This window comes from Lepisma saccharinum, chromosome 11 (assembly GCF_977018435.1).
Source record: "Lepisma saccharinum chromosome 11, izLepSacc3.1, whole genome shotgun sequence".
In the NCBI taxonomy this organism is placed as follows: domain Eukaryota; kingdom Metazoa; phylum Arthropoda; class Insecta; order Zygentoma; family Lepismatidae; genus Lepisma; species Lepisma saccharinum.
The window spans coordinates 59,714,977-59,739,746 of NC_139239.1; the positions used below are offsets into that span (position 1 = coordinate 59,714,977).

The following is a 24,770-nucleotide window of genomic DNA, read 5'->3' on the forward strand; positions in this document are numbered from 1 at the left end:
ACAATTGAAAAGTGTAAAAGTGAGAAAAAGTGTGAATGGTTGGGGATACCTCCATGTAGGGGTTATTTCCTTTCCAAAAAAAATGTTTGTTGCGTCGTCGCCTTGTAATCAAGAGTTCCCGAGTTCAATTCCCGGTGGAGGCACATAGTGGTTCGGATCCCACGTTAAACTGTAGGTCCAGTCCCGATTAGCCTTACTGTGCATAAAGTGTACTTAAAACACCAAATCAATCAATTAAATCTCTGTACATTCCCTTCTCCATTTCTCCTTTTCTTCCTTTCTTTATATCTATTGCTTCGTGTGTCTCTCTCATCCAAGCTTGCTCTTTTTTTACTTTCTATCAATTTTATACGTACTATCACTTTCCTTCAATTTCTGCCCCTCTCTCTCTCCGAAACAGATGGAAAGTGAGCTAAAATAGTAGAGATTTTGTCCATTCCTACTCTTCCTACTCACTCTGTGTTCAATCATTAAATCAAGTTCTTTTTTTTAACATATTATTTTTACCTATGGATGTTCACGTGATATTTCCGCTTCAGCCATATATGCTAGTGTTCCCAAACAGTCGGGTTGCGGCCCGATACCTGCACCTATCATCAATTATACCGTTCCGCTAGAGGTTCTCATGAAATCTGTCATTAAAGATTGCGCAGCAATTTCCATGAACAAATATTTTGTGGTGAAAATATTCTGATTAATTGGAATTTTCCGGCGTTCAAAATGAAACATGCCAATCGAAATCAGCACTTATCGACTTCGGATCGGTAAGTCGTCATCTTGTACTCAAGGGGTCCCGGGTTTGATACCCGGTGGAGAGACATGGTGCAGTGGTTCGGATCTCACTTTAAACGTTCTGATTAGCCTTTCTGTGCAGTTCAAAAATTCAAGTTTAATAATGTTTGCTTGAAGATACTACAAGATTCCATTAAATCCAGTGGTTGATAAATCATTGAAACCAAATTTTACATTTGTCAAGAACCTTAGAAATAATTAAAGAATTACTCTCTATGCTATTATTTATTTATTAATATTTGATTTCAAGGTACATATTGATTAATACATAAAATTAAAAAATAGGTATTTGCGAGTAAAATTGTCGGGATCGAGGTATCGATTTTTTTAAGTATTTACGAAAGGTTGAGAAACACTGATGTGTGCAATATGTATATGTACCGAGGAGGATCAAGGAGTGAATTAAGCTATATCAAATACCTTACCTTACAGCCTTTTTCGATTAAGTTCTTCCGCTCTGTTCAATTTGCAACCGGCTTTACTTGTTGCTTCTCAACGCTTCACTGAAATTGTATCTGCCTGTGGAAATTCCTGGAGCAGATTCTTTTCCCAGAAGGCACGGAGCGGGCAGCTGAGAAAGTACAGCTGTTTCACCACAGAGTCTCTCTGGTCGAAGGCAGGATGTAGTAATAAGTTTTCAGAATTCGGGCGCTCTAAGGAAATACAATTAGTCGTAATTAGAATTGTTAGTCAGGAATTGGTTTCCATGAGAGCAGATGCTCATCCATTGGAGCAATCCGAAGCGTGGGAGAGTGAGAAGTTCCGAGCTGCCCAGAGATTTTTTTACGAACTTGGTAATGGAATTACGCCTCGATTCTATAGCAGTGGTGCCGAACCAAGCGAATTAAGTAAGGGTTGGCAACATCGTCGTCTAATAGGAAGTAGTCGATGAGGCCTCTGGGTGAAAATAAATCTCGGAATTCTTTAACTTTCAAAGGATTCGTAATTATGAGAACGTCATGTATATTTGCCAAAATTTAAAAACATTATACATATATGTATATCTGCACTAATGAATATTCTAACATTACCACACTGATGCAAAACTCCATGCATTTAATTGTATGATTTGTTCATTGGTACAGATATAAGCATCACACAGAAATTAGTTGTATGAAATACCTTTTAAGGATTATACTTTCTTCTGAATTTAAGGACTCCATTCTGTGCGCATGTTGACGACTGCTTTCGTTCCTCCTGCAATTTGTTTTGATCCTTAATTACTCAGAACGATTTGCCGGAATGAAATTACTTTTAGATTAAACCCAAGTCTAGTCTATTTCGTGGAATAAAAAATGAAAGCATACATTAATTAAGTGTCCGTAGGATGGTTAACGAACATCGCACATATATTTGTATCTACAGGATGTCCAAAAGAAAAGCTGCAATCGTAGGGAGGTTTAGAGAAGATGTTCGAAATGACTCCGTTATCGCAATGTACAAATTCAGACGATGCTACCGTTCCATTAACACTTGGCTGGTGATGGTAGTATCAAATTGCTCACAATAGTGCCCGATTCTGTATGCTAGGTACTGCAGATCGTAAGTCTTCTGAGTGGAAATTGTATCTCTTAAATGTCCGCAAAGCTGAAAGTTACGTGTGGTGAGGTCTGTGCCTCGCAGCGGCCATTCAGCCGTTTCTCAACGACCTTTCCAGTTCTCTGCAAACTGGCGATCAAGGTATTCTCGCACAAGAATGACATAATGAGCTCGTTCGCCGTTCTCCTGGATAATCATGTATACTCGACTGGGCAGTGCATCAGATCCAACATGTCACCCGTGGCAGTTACAGAAACGGACAAACAATCCGATTCTTCCAAATTCCAGAGAAGACCATCAACCTGTCGGCACCTTGCTCTGTCTTTGGCTCAAACCAGTTTGGATTTGTGGGAAACCAATAACGAGCACAGTTGCCGGCCAACCCTTTGATGTCGTTCCCTTTCCATATGGTACTTAAACATCCTTATCTAGATATTGTTCTCATTTTGGTGTTTAATACATGCATATGGAAACACTCGTTTCATCGCTTCACATTCCAGTGATACATTAACTCTGCCGCCAGTACGTCATTGCACACAATAAACTTAAGGCTCCTTCATACATTTGACGAAAGTCATATCTGAGGAAGAAGAAGAAAAAAGGAGGGTCATGTGGGTTGGTTTTTGCGTGGCTTACTCTGTAACGTATCTCGGACGTAACCGAGTACGTCACGAGATTGGCAGTCTTCACAGTTTGCTTGGGTCTCAGCTTCTACTTCCTCGTAGAGCTCCGACACAGTAAATAGTCCCTAACGAACCTACACAAGTTATGTTAAAGAAACAGCGAAATGATTTTAAAAAAGTATAAAAGATCACCTACACATGGAAACAGATCTTCATATGAGATCGTTGAAGATAGGCATTCGCTGTTTACTGTTCACGGCTGACGGGAGGGCAGTTGGGGGTAGGGGGAGTACCTGAGGAGAAACAAACACAATCGCTTGCAAGGGAGGATGGACGAAAATTTGTTTGTTGTGAAGCAGTTGACCGACCATCTGGCGCGCAGGCGAGCGAAGAAAGCAAACATGAATTATCGTTCTTTTAACACGTAACGAATTTTTCATGGATAGTAAATCCGTAATTTGATGACAAAAGATTCTCAAACATTCATGAAATGGAAGATAGTAAACACAGCCGCGCTTTCATGTCTTGAATCTTGGATATATTATTATGTGGGAGAGGCAGGGAGGGGAAAAGGCACTTTCTCTCTCTCTCTCTTTAATCTTCCATAAAGAGCAATGAAAGAAAAATCGAAAACTGTTCCTGTTTTGTACCTACAGTTCCTAAATAGAAATTACAATTTTTGTAACTATAATTGGCTTGCGCAGAATTTTGTCGCGAGGTGTTTCAAGTTTGTTTAGCTTTAGTATTTATAGTAATAATAACAATACATTGTTTTTGATTGATTGATTGATTTGCTTTATTTTACTTCGCCTTTTGTGCCACTTTTGGCTAATTTGCAAATATGGTGATGATATGATGAATGAACACTCACATACAGTGGCGCAGGAACGGGGCGGGGGGTACAGGGGTACATTGTACCCCCAAATTTTTAAAGGGGTACTGTACCCTAGTAAATCGAGTTGTACCCCCTTTTGGTAATTTTACAGCAGACGGAAGGTACTACTGTTAAAATAACCTATTTTCAATTCACCCAATAAAAAAGTGTATATTGTTTATAATTTATGAGCATTATCTTTCTTACCACAGAAATTCAATCCATTGCAAACTTATTCTACTACATTCTGCTTGCTACTAGTTAGTTCATTGACCTGTGTTCTTGGTAACCTCCTTAAGGAGATGAAAATTGTTTAAAATGTGTGTGGAACGATGGAACCATATTTGCTCTCAGAAAACCATGCTGCAGACGAATGCTAAAGAAGTGGTCTCGTCGATTCGAAGATAAGATACAAATCTTCATCAGAAGAGTATATGACTGACTCCATTTTCTTTTGAATGTTTAAAATGTAATTTTTCGAAACGAAATATTTACACAAACGAGACGAGACACGACAGACCAACTTGGGGGGTACAATGTACTCCTGTACCTCACCCATATTTTCCATAACTTTGTAAGATGGTGTACGGAAAACTATACTTAAACCTATATTTTAAGATATTTTTTTTGGAAATAGAGTCCCGATTAGCCTATTTGAGCATGAAGTGAATCTAGAATAAGTTTTAATAACTTCAGAGTGGAAACCGAAACAAAAATAAGCACAAACAAGAACGAGAAGGAACTCGCCACACAGGAGATGAGATGAGGCTGTGACAATTCTCAACTCATCGCATAGCGATATCATTCCTAGGTGAAATTAAATTTTTCCTAGACATTTAAACAGGATGCAATTTGCGACTTTATCAGGGGGACTTATTTTTACCTATGTATTAGGGTATACTTATAATTGGATATTAATTGCTTATAATCTAATTGTGATATCGAATGCAACACAAACACAACGCCATTTTAAGTTAAACCCTAAAGTCAAACTGTACATTACATTAGTCAGATGAATGAACGACATAATTGAGATTCACTGCAGGTTCTATTGGTATATTTTGGATTGGATGGATTCACAAGGTGTTTGATTCATTTATTTTATTTATTTTACTTGGCATTTCTGCCACTTTTGGCTAATCGCGAAGATGAGGATGAGTGATGATATGATGAAATTAATATACACTCACAAATAACACCCATGCCCAGGCCGGGATTCAAACCTGGGACCTCTGACGTCATAGCGCGCTATGCTAACCCCCATCGTCACGGAGGCCGGCGAGGTTGGAATGCGTTTTGGATTTTCTCTGTAGATGCGAAAATCTTTAACTGTGACGCGCACATGCTTTTGCTTACATTAAAGTTTACCTTTTCACATAAACGAGAAATTGACATGTCACCCAAAAACACACGCATGCACCTGCATTTAATACCATTACATACGAAAATAAACCTTGGCCGACTCTTCATACTGTCCACCAACGATTGAAAAGAAGAAAAAAAGTCTTGAGCATATAACTTTCCTTGTTTCCTCTGAGATCTGAAGGATTTCAGTTTTGTATATGTAATGATAAAGTGCTTGTAGAGTGTCATTAGGTACAGCTAATTGTAATTATATAAGAAATAAATGCTTTGTTAAATGTTTCACAAATATTTCAAACTTCGACTTCTTACGAGTTGATCGGGAACCATCTCAACTCGAGTTTTATTTTCTTTTTTAATACAACGCCCTATAGGTGTCTGAGAAAATACCAAATACATGGCTTCTAAAAGGCATTGGATGTGGTACACATCTGCCATAAATTGTTTAAGATATTTTTATGCGTAGCTATGGCACTTTAAAATTAGAATGAAAAGAACTGAAGTGGAACTCCATAAGTATTATATATTTAATAATGTAATTTCTATATCAATTGGGTGGGAGATGATTATTCCTGGTTGGGGTGGCCCAAGATCCTCCTCATCCCCTTTAATCTCAACCTGCATTAAAATGAATAGATGTATCTTTGTTCGCAATTTTCACATTTAAAACTCCTGATTTTCCGTTCCGTTAAATTAAAACAAACCCCGAACGAGGTCCAGAGCTTTATATGTTTCAGAATTTTTATCTGGTTTTAAAATCTGTTTGTTTTTCTTAGAATTTAAAAAAAAAACAAGAAAAAAATATTTATGCAAAATGTGCATTAAATAACAGGACATTCGTGTGTGTTGTTCTAAAATATAATATTTCACATTATACTTAGATATCAAGGACGTATTTAAGGGGGGGTTCCTGATCCCCCTCCCCGAAAGACTTACCAAGTAGTAAAAGTAAATAATCAAAATATTGTTTAGCTTTTGTTCGATGATTATTTCCGCTGAACTTATTGGAAGGCAAGGAATTTGACGCATACAGCCTTGAAGGGTTCCAAACATTTATGGACACTACTAATATCATCCATAAAATATTAATCAGGAACTTTACTTTTCATTAATTGGATCCAACTCCTTTTTTGTTATTTAATAAATATTCAATTATTTTTCTCTTTGACATTAAATTCCTTGCCAGGGCAGTTGTTTTTATGCAAATCTTGGCGATCTTAACTACACGTAAGCTAGATAATGAATACGTGCTGTTATATCTATATTATTTTACTATATTTTACCTATTCATGTAATAATAATAATTCATTATGAATTAATTTACATATTTAATTAATATTTTAATTTAATTAAATATAATAATAATTATTATTGTTGTGACACTTGGTTTGAAGTAGTATGTGTGTGTGTGTGTGTGTGTGTGTGTGTGTGTGTGTGTGTGTGTGTGTGTGTGTGTGCGCGTGTATATATATATATATGGTGGGGAGGGTGAATTTTGTACCCCCAAAATGCAAAACGTTCCTGCGCCACTGCTCACATACAACGATGCCCAGGCTAGGATTCGAACCCGGGACCCCTGACGTCGTAGAGCGATGTGCTAACCACTCCGCCACGGGAGCCGGCAATACATTCTTTTTATTATAACATTTATTAACAATAGTAATCTAATAATATGAACTGTTTATATTTTCGTGTGACACTAGTTAGTTTAAAACAGAGCACGAATTAAACATTTCTTCAGTTTGCCCAGTCAGTGATCACAACAGGTTCATTGAATGGACAGTGTTCCATAAGATATACACATATCATTCTGATCATGTACAATTAACTACACGTATGCTAAAATTGTAGTTTTACAACTTCGCTTTTACAACGAACAACCCTCACACTGGAAGAGCAAAGTTGTGCGTTACTGAATTAGTAGTCTTTCTGTATTATTTTCTGCAGATAAAGTTTATTTCGTGGTGAAGAGTAATGAATGGGATGATGAGAACAGACATTTCCATCTACATCGCAGGGAACGGAGTAGACTGTTTTTTCTCGAGGTACATTTATTTTTCTTGCTTAAGTAACAGTTTCTTATGTAGATATACCGGGTGGGCCAGACTCAATTAGGCAGCTTTTGATTAGATGTTATTTTTATTTTTTCTTCATTTTATTTTTATTGACAAATATTAACAATTCCAACGGCTATAAAATTGTTACAAAAATGGAATCACACACACATAAGTCATTGATTTTTAAGATAGTGGTCGACCTGGGCACCATCTAAGTCAACACAGGCTTGTAGACGCAAAGCAACATTTTCACACGCCTTCCTACACATGTTAACCTGAACATTCTTGAACTCCTGAACAATTACCTCACGCATATGTTGCTCACTGTCAATGGGATTAGCGTACACCTTGTGTTTGAGGTAACCCCAATGGAAAAAGTCTGGTGGGTTGATGTTGGGTGATCGGGCTGGCCAGTCCACAGGCCCTCGACGGCCAATCCAGCGATCAACCTCGTTCACAGCATACCGTATGATGCAGCCATGTATCGACAACAAAATGTACTTTCCAATTTTTCCGTATGCTGTTGGATTTATTGGTTACTAATGTTCGAAAACTGCCCAATTGAATCTGGTCCCCCCTTTATACTATTCCAATTTTTGCTTATTTGAAGTACAAATAACAAGGAAAGAAAAAAAATCTGACAAACAGGTAAAAAATTACTGGGCTACAAAAAATAAAAAAATCATACACGGACACAAACAATGAGCTTCTTAAATATTCATGAACAGCAGTGCACGTAGATACACTATATAATACAATAAGAACAAATACATACATGACAACGAAATTCTCACAATAATTGGAAAGCGACCTGTGTTTCTGTACATTACGTTACATAAGCTAATAATACTTTGCGAACAATTTATATGACAAAATCAGTCTCAAAGGTAAACATATTCTCTGTTGCTATACAAAACGCCTCCTGTGCACTGCAATACATAAATAAGATCAAATTCATGAAGAAATTAGCCTCTAAATACTTACTATAGTAAAATCTGTTGCTGTACGTTATGTGTAGGCCTCCCAGAAATAACTACTTCCAATTATGCCACAAACAGTGCATACGTTACCTACAAAGGTTACCTCGTTTAGAAAGATTCTCCTTCTTGATCAGTTTGCCGGTGGGTTTTTTTTTCCCTTCTATTTTGGGCTTGGATTATTCTCGTGGGATTTCGGATCTGCATTGAACATGTGTGCCGTGGATAGACAAGTTTTGGTAGTAGACACTCAACATAGAATTGTTGTAGCTCCGTTTCCATATTCTTCTTCCAGAATTGATCATCTCTCTGGATGTATTCTATTTCAACACCTTTATGTGTCCACAGACCAAAGATACAGTACCTTCTCCGTGTAATAATTACTATTACCCTACACGTGGTAATAGTAATTATGTGTGGTGTTCACGATATTGGCGTTAAGCTCTTCGTCAAATTTCCAGAAAGTTACTTTCTTCGTCTTGATGGCATGTGCAGGTGTTACATGTTTGACAGAAAAGGGACACTTAATTTCGATAATTGCATAACGAAATAAATGTTAGATTCAGTGAAGTTTCTGATAGATATTGTATACATATTGTTATGAGTTGTAGTATACATAAACCTTCTTTGTAATATCATTCAAAGCCGTGCTATCCCAATATAATCCTTGCCTTCCAATAAGCTCAGTCTCTTCAGATAAAGCTAACAACCATCATATACAACAAATGCTAAACGAGTATTGTTATTATTTTATTACTTGGTAATCTTTTCGTTTGGGGGAGGGGGTCCAGACGCCCTAAATAAATCCTTTATGTCTTTCAAAGCCTTATGATCTCAATCCTAATCGTTGCCTTCCAAAATATTCAGAGTAAAAATAGTAGTACTTGATAAGTATTTCGGGTGCTATACTTCAAAGCCGTATTATATTTATAGCTATAATCCTTCCCTCCAATACGCGTTCAGAGGAAATTATCCATCGAATATACAAAAATTGCTAAAGGAGTAGATTTACATTATTTAATTTTAGTACTTCATAATCCTTTCGGGGGGGGGGGGGGTCCGGACCCCCAGCAAACTTGTTCTACGTATTATAGCGTAATATTTGCCAAGGACACCGGTTTAATTGAATTACTCAAAATAACGTTACTGGTTTACGTACGTACAATGTAAACGTCTAATGGAAACCGATAAATACTTCCCCATTTGATGATGTAGTAAACGGATAGGTATTATTTATATTTCATTCTGAACCCTTACTTTGCCGGCGATTTTGTAGCGCTTGAAACTTCATTGTTGTTTCTGCAGCAGACGATTTTCTCGGAGCCCACATCTTACACCAAACACACTTGCTACCGTCACCCATATTTTGCAATTGAACACGTCCAGTTGACGCAAGCACACTTCCCTGTGTCTTGCGATCATGTTTTGTCTTCACGAGCTATTTTGTTGTATCCCTCCGCGTTCTAATGTGGGTGGTGTTTAGAACGCTTCTACCTACCTGCACGAGATGTCGCCACAGTGCAGGGACACTTTTACGTATTGCAAGGGTTTCGTTTTCCTCAAACAGTCTCAAAATAGGAAAACTGACTTCTAGAGTGATGATGTTAATGTCAAGTACATTGCATGACCCCAACAAAACAGTTTTCCATAAGCTTGTGTGGTTAACGAGATAATTGCATGTGAAAATTACGGTTTTTCCCATTTTTATACCCAATTTACTTATTAAGCAGGGTATTTTTTAAAATTTCTGCTTTGTAGGAATTACGCAGCCATATTTTCTGAAGGATAGAAAACAAACCCCGAGGTCCTATCTTTGCTCGTAACTTAAAAATCTGTTTAAAACGGAACGTCTGCACTACGCGTTTTCGTCAATGTATGAAGGAGCCTTAAAGTGTCACCTTGCAGTTAGGCCGGGGTTGATTCCATTGTCTCCTTCCCAGAAGTCAACCTCGTTGGGAAAAATAAGAAAGATCCGGTATTCCAGAACTTCGAATAACAAACCGCTGCCGGATGATTAAATTGGGCTTTCCATTAAAACCACTAACGCCTAATTAGTCTCTCGTTTCTCTCTGTTCGCTACGAGAAAAAAAGTAAATATTCTGTGGCAACAAAGGAACGTTATGTATACGTTGCAAAAGCTGAATAGAAAGATTCAGTATTACATTTACGGTTCCATTAATCGTTACATAGAAAAGAGTAGCCTTATCTCGCAATATAAGCATGGAACGGATAAAATATAATTCGTATGATGCTAAAAAGAATGTTAATTTCTATTACCTTCGCGAGATGTGGTATGTAAGCTCGAAAATATTTTAATTTTCCATATTTTTATACATATTACACTCTAGAAAATATGCCACAGAGTTACCACCAAAAGTGGAGTACACCCTAATTAGTGTAACGCAACATCTAATGGAGTGTTAAAGGCCACCATACTTGGTTTGGTTTGGCAGCAAATGGTGTAACAGCACACCAACGATGTACTAAATAGTACCAATTCCGCATTAACAAGAAAAGAAGTGTTGCCACTTTTGGTGGCAACTGAATTGCATATTTTTTTAGAGTGTAGCTTTTAGTACATATTTAACTAGCTTTTAAATATAATTTGCATAACTTTTCTCACATACATCCTATATGCATGCTATATTACTACATTTTCTCTTGTTGTGTTCAAAACCAAAGATTTTCCGTTCATCTGTTTTCTGTTCGTTTTGTACACACTGTTTGCTTTAAATATTGTCAAGAGAGAATGCTATTGTTGTCAATAATAGAGAATCTTTCGCGGTGAAATCCACTGCATATTTTAAATGTGCTCTCATTACTTACTTCATGCAAAATTGAACGCAGTTTCAGTCAATGTAAATCTGTATTTAGGGACAACGACCGGAAATTAACGTTTCAATACTAAAAAGGAAGTTCGGTAATCCATTGTTTTGGTAACAAAAGTAAAGCATATTTGGCATTGAAATTTAGCATTACTATTAATGTCATGTAACCCCGTACGCATTTTATTTAGCCAGATGAGCCACTTGCTTGTAAATATTGTCATTAGTCATATTTAATTCAATATTTTGATTAGAATATCTAAACATTTATTTGGAGCATTCCATTCGGACGGGACTACATTTTTGACATTCAAGTATCTATTCTCCTGATAGTTAAGCAACATTTTTCTTACAGTTTATGTGCAATGAATTATGAAACTAAACACTGTTGATTAAACATAAATACCCTTAGAATACTTTCCAAGATTTATAGCTACAAGTGAACAATTTTGCGTCACCGATGGGACAGGTAAAACGCTGCCTGTTTACTTAACAAGAAATTTATTTAATTTCTGTGGATTTTCAAATTATGAAAAATAAATTATTTAAGAAAGAAAAGGAAATTCACATTTTGATATTCTAGTGGAGTTGAGGGGGAATTGTAACAGTGAAAGGAGATTTTTTTTATTTGTGTCACTGGCGGGACACAAAGCAAAACAAAAGTAAATCAAAAAGTTAAAATAAACTAACAATAATGTAAAATACCTTCTACCAATTATGTATAATACCCAGTGGCGGCGATTAGTGGGGCTAGGGGGGTAGTTGCCCCCCACTTTTCGTCACTTTTGCCCATGCACTGTGCTAAATCTTATCTACAAAGGGAAATATACTGTCTTTGGAACCCAATCGCCGCCACTGATAATACCTGTGTCATTATCCAAACGACAAGTCTAGATTGTTGAATCATTAGATAGAATAAAGTTACAACATTTCATTGAGACTCCCAGGCACATTGACATGAAATGCTCCTTTTACATATCTAACACTTTTTTGGTACATATAAATCTGTTCCCCGAATATGAGCCTTGGTTTTAAGCCCGCATATACAGGGTATTAAAAAAGTACGCAACCTTATGGGAAAAAAAATTCTTATTACATTTTTTACATTAAGTGCTGGAAGTGACTGCCGTTTTGTTCTTCACACAAGTGGACACGACGAACCATGTTGTTGAAAGCCCTTTTCAATGTTTTCTGTGAGATGTTACCAACACAGCTACGAATATTCTCTTTCAATTCCGGAATTCTGTGCGGATGAGTAAGGTAGACGAATTCCTTAAGATAACCCCACAAGAAGAAATCTGGTGGCGATAAATCTGGAGATCGCGGTGGCCATAACTCCACTGAGATCAGTCGTCCTGGAAAACACTCTTCCATTGTGTTCCCAGCTGTGTGGGCTGGGCATTGTCCTGTTGAAACCATGTGGGTTCCAACTGCTGAGCTGACAACGTGTTAACAAATTCTCTAACCATTGTCACATACCGTTCAGAGGTCACTGTCTGTTCAAAGAATGTAATGAACACGTGACTACGTGATATGGCACACCAAACGCTAATTTTCTGTGAATGCAGAGAGAGTTATTCAGCACCTATGAGATTTCCCATAAGATTGCGTCACTTTTTGAACACACTGTACTTTAAAATAAGAATAGCTGATAATAGTGGAGTGAATGAATTGTTGATTCTGAGATGTTATGGGGAGAAATATGAACTTACCTGCTCAGCATATAAATGAAGTTGAATATACAGTTTAAAACAGCCATCATGAGGTCGGCGAAACTCAGATTGACGAGGAAATAATTGGTCACTGTGCGCATCCTGCGGTGAGCTGAAACAGAGAAGAGAATTTTGTACTGGAAGCCACTAAAAATTAATAACATCTTAATATCATTAATAGCAATAATATTAGTGCTTGTTGTACCTTTGAATTAGTTCTTCTCAAGTATTCCAGTTTTCCGACCAAAAGTTGTACGGATCTGTTCTAATATACTTTCCCACATCTTGTACTTCGACCTGTACACGCAATAAGTAGTTGCTTACCGGGCAATTGGCCGGCCCCCCTGGCAGACTGGATAGCACATCGCGCTACGACGCCAGGGGTCCCGGGTTCGAATCCCGGGTTCGAATCCCGGCTTCGAATCCCGGCCTGGGCATGGATGTTTGTAAGTGTCCATTCATCAATTTCATCACATCACTCATCCCCATCTTCGCGAATTAGCCAAAAGTGGCACAAAAAGCGAAGTAAAATAAAACAAATCAATCTTATCGGGTAATCCTTGTTTAGGATCTAGAGTTCTAATTACGAGTAAATAATATTTGTTTCTTTATGTCTCTTCTAGGGCTAAGCAGATCCGACTTTGATTTTTATTGATTTATTTATTTTATTTTAACTCACTTTTTGTGGCACTTTTGGCTAATTTGCGAAGATGGAGATGAGTGATGATATGATGAAATTGATGAATGGACACTCGCAAACATCTATGCCCAGGCAGGGATTCGAACCCGGGACCCCTGACGTCGTAGCGTGATGTGCTAATCACTGCGCCACTGGATCTGACTCACTGTGATTTGATTTCTAGCTTCTTTTAAGTTGACTTTATGCAAAGATGGGCTAATCAGAACATTACCTACAGTTTAAAGTTGGATTCACACCACTGTGTGCATCCACCGGGTATCGAACCCGGGACCCTTTGATTACAATCCTACGACGTTACCATTACGCCCAGATACTGCTTTCAACCGACACCAATACTTGAAAATTTGAACAATTAAGAATTATTCACAATTTCAATTAATATTAATAACCAAGTATTCTACTGCAGTTAAATACATAAATTTAATAGGGTTTTGCTTTAAAACATTCAGGAATTACTTCGGAGTATTAAAATGGCTGTCTTTATATCGTAAATTTATTTTTTTCTCACAGTACTGATGCAAAATAAATGAAAACTTTAAATTTTGCCTAATTTTTGACAATTAATACCATCGAAAGTGCCGCACGAAATTTTAGCGGACCCTGCCAAATGCTCAAACTCCAGAAAATATCGGCTGATATCGGCGAATAATATCTAACCGATACCTGGTGTCGGCTGATACCGACACATTGGCATTGCTGTCGTTTCTTCTTGTAATTCTTAAGCCGAGTCTTGATTAGCCTATCTGTGCACAAAGTGGACTTAAACTTTTCCGTCAAATGAAGTGTAGGTACTTTTTGTCTAGTACTGAACTTTCATGTTAAGTAATTCTAATAAGATGAATTAACTCGAGTTAACAGAATCCAGAGAAAGGTAGTAAGGAATATTTTCTTTGTCGATAATGTTTCTGGTTCCTCGACCATTCTTCTAGAGATGAGGGTGAAGGAGTGTGGTCATTCTGTCGAAAGAAACTACAATGAGAAAGCTAGTGGATCGGAAATAACAATTCTCCCTTCTAGGAATCAAGTCCGTGAACCACAAAGGATTGGATCCCTTTATTCCTAAGGGCGAAGAGAACTTAATGAGTGGGAAACCTTTCAATCTCAAAAGCTCGTAAACTCAAGGCCGTCTATCATTTCTGGAAACTGCGTTTGTTAGAAATTGCTGACCTTATGATTTTCTTACTCAAAGTGACTTTACGGTACTTTAAGGTCTTCAAGTTTCGATTCGACTTGGATGGAGATTTACAGAGTAAACTTCTTTCGAGAGTTGCCACTAGGGATGAACGATATCGGAAATTTGATATCGCGATATATCGTCAAGAAAATATCGTCATAGACGATACAATACGATATTTCTTCAGTATCGTGATATCGACGATATATCGTCTTCACCATATATATCGCCAAAATATCGTGACGATATATCGCCAGCACGATATATATCGCCAAATATCGTGACGATATATCGCCTAGTTGATATCGCCTCGACGATATTTTTTTTAATATCGCGATATATCGTCTGGACGATATATCGCCCAACACTACACTCCATTTAAATCAGTGTTTGGACGTTCGAAATGAGTATTTAGCATTATTTGTTCCGTGGATAATTTGCAGTTCATCACTTTAAAATCGATAACATTTATTATTGTGAATTCAATATAACAACATTGTGAAAATGATGTATGAAGTTTAAATGTAAAAAAATATCAAGACCATGCATCTTGATTGATATTCATTGTTGGAAATATTTATTATGTCGCGATGTCATTACAGTATATGCCCTTATAATCTCCTTATCCAAATGTCAAGCAGGCCTCTACTAATTTTGTCGCTTTTCTTCAAAACGCCCCTTCTCAAACTCTGTCATTGCTGGGATAGTTGTAAATCACAAAACCATAAACAGATGTATATAGGGTCATTCGAGGAGAGTTGCCACACCTAAGAGACAATTGGCTGAAAAACCTACACTTTTTAGTCTAGTGATATGGTTATATTTTTGATCCAACCCTAATTTAGTCTTGCTTCCATGGATCATTTTACAATTTCTGTAAATGAAATACGACCTGCAATTTGAGCCATTTCTTAAAACTACTCTCCTAAGAATTAAAATTGAGATGCCCCCATATGATGAATATTGTTCAAAGTAAATCGAAATAGTTTAAAATAGAGTTTCATTGTGAAAAACATGTATATTATCAAAAGCCAGGAGCGTATATTCTAGGCTAGATAGGCTATCTACGAAGCCTGAAATCTAGAGAATAAAATACAGGAGAAAAATCGATCAGAAATTGTAAATAATATTATTCATATCAGTGAGATGATGCTGATTCTGGAGTTGGCAACCTGATTTCTTATGAGTTGGCAACCTGATTTCTTATGAGTTGGCAACCTGATTTCCTATGAGTTGGCAACCTGATTTTCTATGAGTTGGCAACCTGATTTCCTATGAGTTGGCAACCTGATTTCCTATGAGTTGGCAACCTGATTTCTTATGAGTTGGCAACCTGATTCCTTAGGAGTTGGTAAATTTATTTCTATTCATAGCCTAGTACCACGTGACATTGTGAGATAGCCAGTATACGCCACTGTCAAAAGCAATATTTTTGTTGAATAAAGAACAAAATATTTTGAAACCATTACATGACATATAAACAAGAGAGAAAAATACTTTTTTTTTAAAATAGAAAAAAATAATTTCTGGAGACACCCGTGTAACAGTATAAACCCTCTGACTTCTACAGTTCTGAATACAAATTCGAGACTCTGTACCATCCATTCTCATCGCAGCGATGAATTTTGAGTTTTGTTTTAATAAAACATTAAAATGCTGACCTTCCTCTTAAGAAGACCCTGTTAGAGAGTGGAAACTTTATGTTTTTAGTGTATATTTTTATACAATAAATTTTCCCTTGGTCAGCATTTTAATGTTTTATTGAAATGGAAACGAAGCTAAACAGTGTTTGTTTAAGTTCACTTCCTGCTCAGATAGGCTAATCGGGACTGGGCATGCAGTTTAAAGTGGGATCAGAACTACTATGTGCCTCCACCGGGTATCGAACCGAGAGCCCTTGATTACAAGGCGACAACGTTACCACAACGCCATCAGGGGGGTCTATCGCAGCGATGAACGTGGCTTTTATCGAAGATATAAAATAAGGTGTCTACCAGTCTTGAAAACTTGGAAATCCTGGAAAAGTCAGGGAATTTTATTTTTTCTGGAAAAGTCATGGATATGTGGGAAATATACTGTTTCTGGAAAAATCTACATTTTTGCAGTAGTGCACTGAAATAAGTTTTTTGAACAAAGAACACAAAGACAAGGAAGGCATTTTAAATTTGTAGAAATTGCATATTAAATACTCTAGGAGAAGGGGTCATGTTTTGAACTATTTTCATGTAGAAATCGACTACAGTAAGTTGCTATGGGCATTGACCACTTTCTTGTTAAAATTTTTGAGCTGTGTTTGGTTGATATTAGGATTGATACATATATTACTAAATTTTACTATAATTATGATCTCGAAACCAGGGGTTCCCTGTTCGAATTCCGGCCTGGTCATGTGTGTTCTTTGTGAGTGTTCCTTCATCAATTCCATCATATCATCACTCATTCTCATCGTCGCGATTAGCCGAAACTGGAAGAGAAGCAGCGACGTTAAATAAAAATTAAATCAAATATAATTGTGTATTAATTATGCTGTAATTGTTGTGAGATTTTATGAAGGAGAGTTTTATTTGTTTATTATCAATCAATACGTGGCAAAGCTCACCCCTGTATCCAACAGTAAATTTCTGCTCACTTAGTCTTCTTGTTATTACTTTTAACTTGTGAAGTGATTATTCTAAAAGCTTGTTAAAGTTGGATTCTATGCCTAATGTTTAACTAGGGTCTACATGAATTGTCATAATGACTTGGTATAGAATTGTGGTTCATGGTCTGGTAAACTTGGAAAAGTCAGGGATTATTATTATTATTATTATTACAAAATTGTAGACGCCCTAAGAACAAGCAGAAAGTAAATTACCTAGCACAATCCACATGACAATGGCGTTCCCGCCAATGGCGACGAAGAGCATGAGGGCGAAGACCGTTGTCCAAGCGAGTTGCTGCCACCACGCCATGGAGGTCTTCCGCCTGGAAGGTGAGGAAGAACTGGTGATGTCGTCCGCTCCAGGAAACCTGTCGGAAATGTTTCCGTGCTCCAACGTCCAGTTTGTGTCCGCCACACTGTACATGACGTAATGCAGAGTTCTGTTCACGATAAACTGCGCACTGGAAGTTGTCAGCTCGGCCTCCCCTCCGAAGGTCACGAATTCGAGTCCCGTCTCCCCCAGAACGTTCGGCGAGTCCGCCCCTTCCATCTCATTGATGCGGAAAGTCTCTGACATTAGACTTTCAATCTGAAACAATAATAATATAGTATTATTAACTGTTATTTAGTGTACTATAAATGGAAAAAAATGCTTAGAAATTTTACATATAAGTAAATTTGACTTGATACACTTGGCTAAATTGAGTGTTAACGATCTGCAGTGATGCCTCAGGCGATAAAGATACTTTAGAACGTTGCTTACAAAACATGTCTTCATATAAAAATGTCAATGTTTACCAGTGTCGTTTTCTCCCATGTTTTCTGGTTTACCGTCGGCAAACTAACTTTTTCAAACAGAAAATGCAGTAAAATTTGAAGTTGTCAGATTTCCCTTTAATTTACTTGCATGCCTACATTGGTGTGAATATATTATATATAATTAGCATATAATAAATATATACAATAAGTAAGAATTGTTGCAGTAAATTAGGTTAAATTTTCAGAATGGGCAACTGATATTTTACAAGTAATTTAAGTATAATATATTAGTCTTAAGAAGTTACTAGGTTTGCAAAACAGGTAATTCAAAATTATTATTGTGAATCCAAGATCAACAATTTTCAAGACGAAAACAGCCAAATAACACGTTCGAGTTTTCTAGGTATCTCAATATGATATAAGTACTGTCCTTGTAGAGCTTCAATTGAAGAAGAAAACACTTTAGAATTGTTTTTTGTGAAAATTTGCGATGTCGTTCAAACTACATCATACGAAGATTCCGTTCCCTTATTCCCAAAATACTAGCAACGCCATGCACACGACCCATTGACTCACGTGCCAATTACGTTTCCAGCACGTTAATGATATACCTTTATTTTAGCAACTTTTGATTGTGGTTTGCATTTACGATTAACACAGAATGTAGAATTTCTTTGGATTTAAGAAAATATATTCTTTCTAGATATACGTAGTAAGTTATTTTGATAAATGTAAAGATTATTTTCTGACAGTTTCTGAAATACTGATAGCTGACGCGAACGAACGGAATGGACACCTCTTTCGGTTTTGCTGATCAATATACAGTAAAACCTCGTTAATCCGGACTAATGGGGGGACAAGTTGACTGGTTTAACCTAAAAGAACAGTAGAAAGAGTATTAAAACTCCATTTATAGCAACAAAACACTTTTATTATGGGAAGTTCTCCCATGGACGTTTCACGTATTCTTAGCCCTTACGGAGCAATATGACGAATGCAATTGTTGACTTCTAGCCACATTTAAAACCTTGCATTCTATTTTTTGGGGGGGGGGGGCTTTTGCTTGTCCGGATTAAGCGAAGTCCGACTTATCGGTTGTTCGGATTAACGAGGTTTTACTGTAGTACTATAAAGCTGCCCACATAATATGAAAGGGTAAGCCAAGGAGATTAATGTGCTAACGCTGTAGTCGCTGCATTAATATCTTGGAGCCTATGACGTCATACTTGAAGCACTTACGGAATTCATTCAATAACTTCCTGAGAAGTGCTCTCTCGGTCTTTCCTCTTGTTTAAGCTGATGAACACTATAATTATCCTGATATCGATTTAACCAACTTAAGAGAGCATTATCTGAATGTGGAGCTTTCCCATATTGAATTTTGTTGTGAACACTGACTCAAATAAGCACATTTCTTTCTCTTGAGAAGTCGCCATTTTAAGGCGAGACGTCATACTTCCCCATAGGTCAATGCGTCAAGTACAGTGTTACTAAATCAAAGCTTGCAGTGTGGGCAGTTTTCTTTCGTTTTCGATCTGGATTCATATAGGTCATAGAAATGGAGACAGTGATTTTGAATAATCGTTATATTTAAGTATTACTTCACGCAGAATTCTAAAAGCATCAAATCTATTTGATGCACCATCAATACATCGAATGATGCTAGAATCACGTTTACATACAGTATGTACTATTTTTGTATATCCTTTGTAAAGGTAACTCTAAATGCAAATCAGTATGTTTTTCTGTGTCGAGCTGTAATGCATCTATTGATGCTTTTTTATGAACCTACCAGCATGTTTCTCGATGATGCTCTTAAATATCTGGCCTGAGCTACAGACCTTTTTTGTTTCAACTGAAGTAGTATTGATGTACGATAGTGGATGTTGCTATTTAATATTCGCAATTAATTTGTATGTACTTATAACTAATTTGCACGGGTTTTAATTAATTCGCACGTACTTAGAACTCATTTGCACGTACTTAGAATACTTTACATTTATGTATTTGCATGTTTATAACTTTTTATGAATATATAATTATTTATTTTATGAAAAATATGTATATAGAAGGTAATTAGAGGTACTAAACGCTATGCATATGTTTTTATATTCATTACTGCAAAGTATGTAATGTATAAAATGTTAATATTAATGTTTATAGTATTGGAAATAAGTTTTCTATGGTTTATGAACCGCTATGAACGGCGGTAATGGGTGTAGGTACAGGTCCAATTACGATTGGGGACGGTCCCGGTACTCGAACCCGCGATATGTAACGGTAATAGTAGTGTATATTGAGCGCTTCAACGCAACACTTTGGAGGTATTCCTTTTTTTTATCAATTGAATATCAGTTTTTGACATATTTTGACAATTTTTTGTTGATGTTTTAGCGTTTAGCGATGTTTTTAGTACAATTTTCAATGCATAATTTTTTTTCCCACTCACACTTGGTAGGTATATCACGATCTTACGTGATACAACTTAACCTATCCTTTTTTCTTACGATTTTTTAATTTTTTTACGATCCTAAGTGATATAACTTAACCTATCATTTTTTTTATTTACGCACCGAACTAACCTACAAGGGACTCTGTTTGTTTTAATATTTCAGTATTTTAAGTTTTTTTCACATATTTTTTATATAACCTAAAATGTGTTGGATGTTGATTTTTTTTTTTAGTATGTGGCAATTTTTGTTACGAATATTTTAAAACTGTTCCGTCACCCTCTCGTTCTTCACGTCGTACGCGAAGGACTTCTCTGCAATCAGGATGACGCTGCACACGGTATCATTGGGCAGCGTGTCGTGGAACTCACACACGACCTTGATGTTGGTATGATCGTTGACCACGACCTGCTTCCTCTTCGTCGTGTTGATGACGAACGTGGGTCTGTGGGTTTTGAATTCGCTGGGCGCGTAGTACATGTCGACGTTTCCCTCGGTCACGCGCTTGTAAGAGGTATAAGCTTCGTAAAGTTTGAGGTAATCATCTTTGGTCATGTCGAGGTTGTAATTCTCGCGCGGGAACACTTCGTTCCTGCCATTCTTGAGATAAACGTTCTTGATCTTGCAGTCGTCGAATTCGCAAACAGATTTTTCCTAAGTCTTACCGTTTCCAAGATAACCCCACTTCCGGTCGCCATTTTGGATTTCCGAGCATAGGTTCTATTCATACTTTTTCTCACATATAGGCGTACATGATAAATTCGCAAACAGATTCTTGCTAAGTCTTACCGTTTCCAAGATAACCCCACTTCCGGTCGCCATTTTGGATTTCCGAACATAGGTTCTATTCATATTTTACTCACGTATAGGTGTACATGATGAATCCGCAAACAGATTTTTCCTAAGTCTTACCGTTTCCAAGATAACCCCACTTCCGGTCGCCATTTTGGATTTCCGAACATAGGTTCTATTCATACTTTTTCTCACGTATAGGTGTACATGATGAATCCGCAAACAGATTTTTCCTAAGTCTTACCGTTTCCAAGATAACCCCACTTCCGGTCGCCATTTTGGATTTCCGAACATAGGTTCTATTCATACTTTTTCTCACGTATAGGTGTACATGACGAATCCGCAAACAGATTTTTCCTAAGTCTTACCGTTTCCAAGATAACCTCACTTCCGGTCGCCATTTTGGATTTCCGAACATAGGTTGTAGTAGTATGAATGCTTCGTTCTGGCTGGGTCCTTTGACCTACTTTTTATTTTACGACGTTTTACGCACTAAACTAACCTACAATGAGAGAAAAATGGATAGAAAAAGCGCTGGCATCACTTTTTAAGCTATTTTTTACCTCCTGCAAATTTTGCTCTTATGCTAACTCGTCCTTTGACCTACTTTTGAAATGACTTACGACATTTTCCTATAAGGCTGCCTCCTCATACTGTAAGGTCCCCCTCAGTGTAATCTACCACGTAGTAGTGTCACAAATGTACCTTTGACGCCAACTCTGATTTCTTGACCCCACGACCACCAAAACCTCAAAAACTCACTTTCTCTCCACGTTCCGCGCCTCATTTATTGCGCTGACGATGTTTCACAGCGTAGAAAAGCAGTGATGAGTGAAATGCACTCTCTCATCCTCTCATCCCTGAAAGGATGAATGCACCTTATCGTAATTTTCCAAGTCCGGGACCAAATGTTTATATATCGTGACCTTTGTAAACCTCTCGGGGGAACGATGTGCCACACGCGCGCGCGTGCCTCTTATTATTTCTGTATTGTGACGCAAGCAAACAAACAAAATAATAATTGTTATATAACCTCGCCAGTTAGAGTTTCCCCAATCTAGTAAAGTGGATTGGTTGAAATCTCCAAGGCGTATTTTGCATTTTTTTTTCAAATATGAACACGTTAAAACTGAACTGTCTCGGATTTTTGAGTTTTGTATTCGCCCTGAGAAAATTCTATATAAAATAACATACCTGAAAATTATATTCACAGTAGATTGATTTTTTTTGAGTTTTGTAATCACCTCAAGAAATTCTATATAAAATAACATACCTGAAAATTGTATTCACAGTAGATTGAATTCTTGAGTTTTTGTATTCGCACACAAGAAATTCTATATAAATAACATACCTGAAATTCTATTTACAGTAGATTGAATTTTTGAGTTTTGTAATCACTCCAAGAAATTCTATATAAAATAACATACCTGAAAATTGTATCGCTATATACTAGACTTTTTGATTTCTGTGATTTTGGAGAAAGCAATGGCATCCACCACCAGTTTCAATCGTAAAAATGATAAAACTGAATGTGTTACTTGTGGGAAGCTAATCTCAAGGAACAATTTATCGGTACACAGGGCAAGATGTAGCGAAACAGGTTCGAGAATTAATCGTTCGTTACCTTCTAAGTCTTGTGCTCGATGCGGAAAGGTGATCAGCATTGCACATTTAAGTAAACACCTCAAAATTTGCAAACCATCGACCGAACAAGGAACATTGAAAAGAAAAATCGATAATTCAGAAACGGAAGCTTCCACTTCCAAGCAAATTAAATTATCTAATGAACGCAAACCAATTAGATCTGCATTCAACGACCAACTCCAGGATTTTTCAATTAAGTCAGAACCAGGCCGTGACATCCTTAGTTTCTTGGATGAAACGAAAACATCTGTACTAAATATTTTAAAAGATAAACTTGAAAACAACTCTATAAAAGTATACGTTGTTCTGTTTTCTGAATACGAGAAAGTTGATGGTACAACGAGTATTTTTTATCATCGTACAAAAAGCCAGACTCTTTACTTTGCCTACGTCGAAAATTTGGACAACTTCTATTATAAAGTTTCCAACGAGCTGGTTAAGAAACATGACGATTTCGAGGCTAAAGGGTCGGGATGGTCTCTGTGTGGAAGTCCTCACACGTTAACCGTTTACGTGAACCGATTCTCGCCTCTTCGCGCTTCCAGCTACGTTCCACTTCCACCGAACATTCAACACAAGAGGGCTGTGTTAAATATACAGAACAGCGATAACAAGTGTTTCCTTTGGTGTATATTGGCTGCACTGCATCCTGTTCATTGGTCAAATCATCCAGAACAGGTTTCTAATTACAAACAATACGAGACCGATTTTCAAAGTGTAATGTCAGACAGTAGTGTATATTGAGCGCTTCAACGCAACACTTTGTAGGTATTCCTTTTTTTTATCAATTGAATATCAGTTTTTGACATATTTTGACAATTTTTTGTCGATGTTTTAGCGTTTAGCGATGTTTTTAGTAGAATTTTCAATGCATAATTTTTTTCCCACTCACACTTGGTAGGTATATCACGATCTTACGTGATACAACTTAACCTATCCTTTTTTCTTACGATTTTTTATTTTTTTTACGATCCTAAGTGATATAACTTAACCTATCATTTTTTTTATTTACGCACCGAACTAACCTACAAGGGACTCTGTTTGTTTTAATATTTCAGTATTTTAAGTTTTTTTTCACATATTTTTTATATAACCTAAAATGTGTTGGATGTTGATTTTTTTTAGTATGTGGCAATTTTTGTTAAGAATATTTTAAAACTGTTCCGTCACCCTCTCGTTCTTCACGTCGTACGCGAAGGACTTCTCTGCAATCAGGATGACGCTGCACACGGTATCATTGGGCAGCGTGTCGTGGAACTCACACACGACCTTGATGTTGGTGTGATCGTTGACACGACCTGCTTCCTCTTCGTCGTGTTGATGACGAACATGGGTCTGTGGGTTTTGAATTCGCTGGGCGCGTAGTACATGTCGACGTTTCCCTCTGTCACGCGCTTGTAAGAGGTATAAGCTTCGTAAAGTTTGAGGTAATCATCTTTGGTCATGTCGAGGTTGTAATTCTCGCGCGGGAACACTTCGTTCCTGCCATTCTTGAGATAAACGTTCTTGATCTTGCAGTCGTCGAATTCGCAAACAGATTTTTCCTAACTCTTACCGTTTCCAAGATAACCCCACTTCCGGTCGCCATTTTGGATTTCCGAGCATAGGTTCTATTCATATTTTACTTACATATAGGCGTACGTGATTAATCCGCAAACAGATTTTTCCTAAGTCTTACCGTTTCCAAGATAACCCCACTTCCGGTCGCCATTTTGGATTTCCGAACATAGGTTCTATTCATATTTTACTCACATATAGGCGTACATGACGAATCCGCAAAAAGATTTCTCCTAAGTCTTACCGTTTCCAAGATAACCCCACTTCCGGTCGCCATTTTGGATTTCCGAAC

At 37.1% G+C, this 24,770-nt stretch overlaps 1 protein-coding gene across 1 annotated transcript in view; it reads right to left on the minus strand.

Annotated features, from left to right (window-relative positions):
• The window catches only part of LOC145995050 (tachykinin-like peptides receptor 86C), a 178,967-nt gene extending 161,220 nt beyond the window's left edge, over nt 1–17,747 (minus strand). The window contains exons 1-2 of the mRNA XM_083131582.1: nt 17,490–17,747; nt 12,762–12,873 (exon numbers count right to left, since the gene is read on the minus strand). Of these exons, the coding sequence (XP_082987708.1) occupies nt 12,762–12,873; nt 17,490–17,700 (323 nt within the window). The 5' untranslated portion in view covers nt 17,701–17,747. The remainder of the gene's footprint in view (nt 1–12,761; nt 12,874–17,489) is intronic.
• Nucleotides 17,748–24,770: the final 7,023 nt, after the last annotated feature.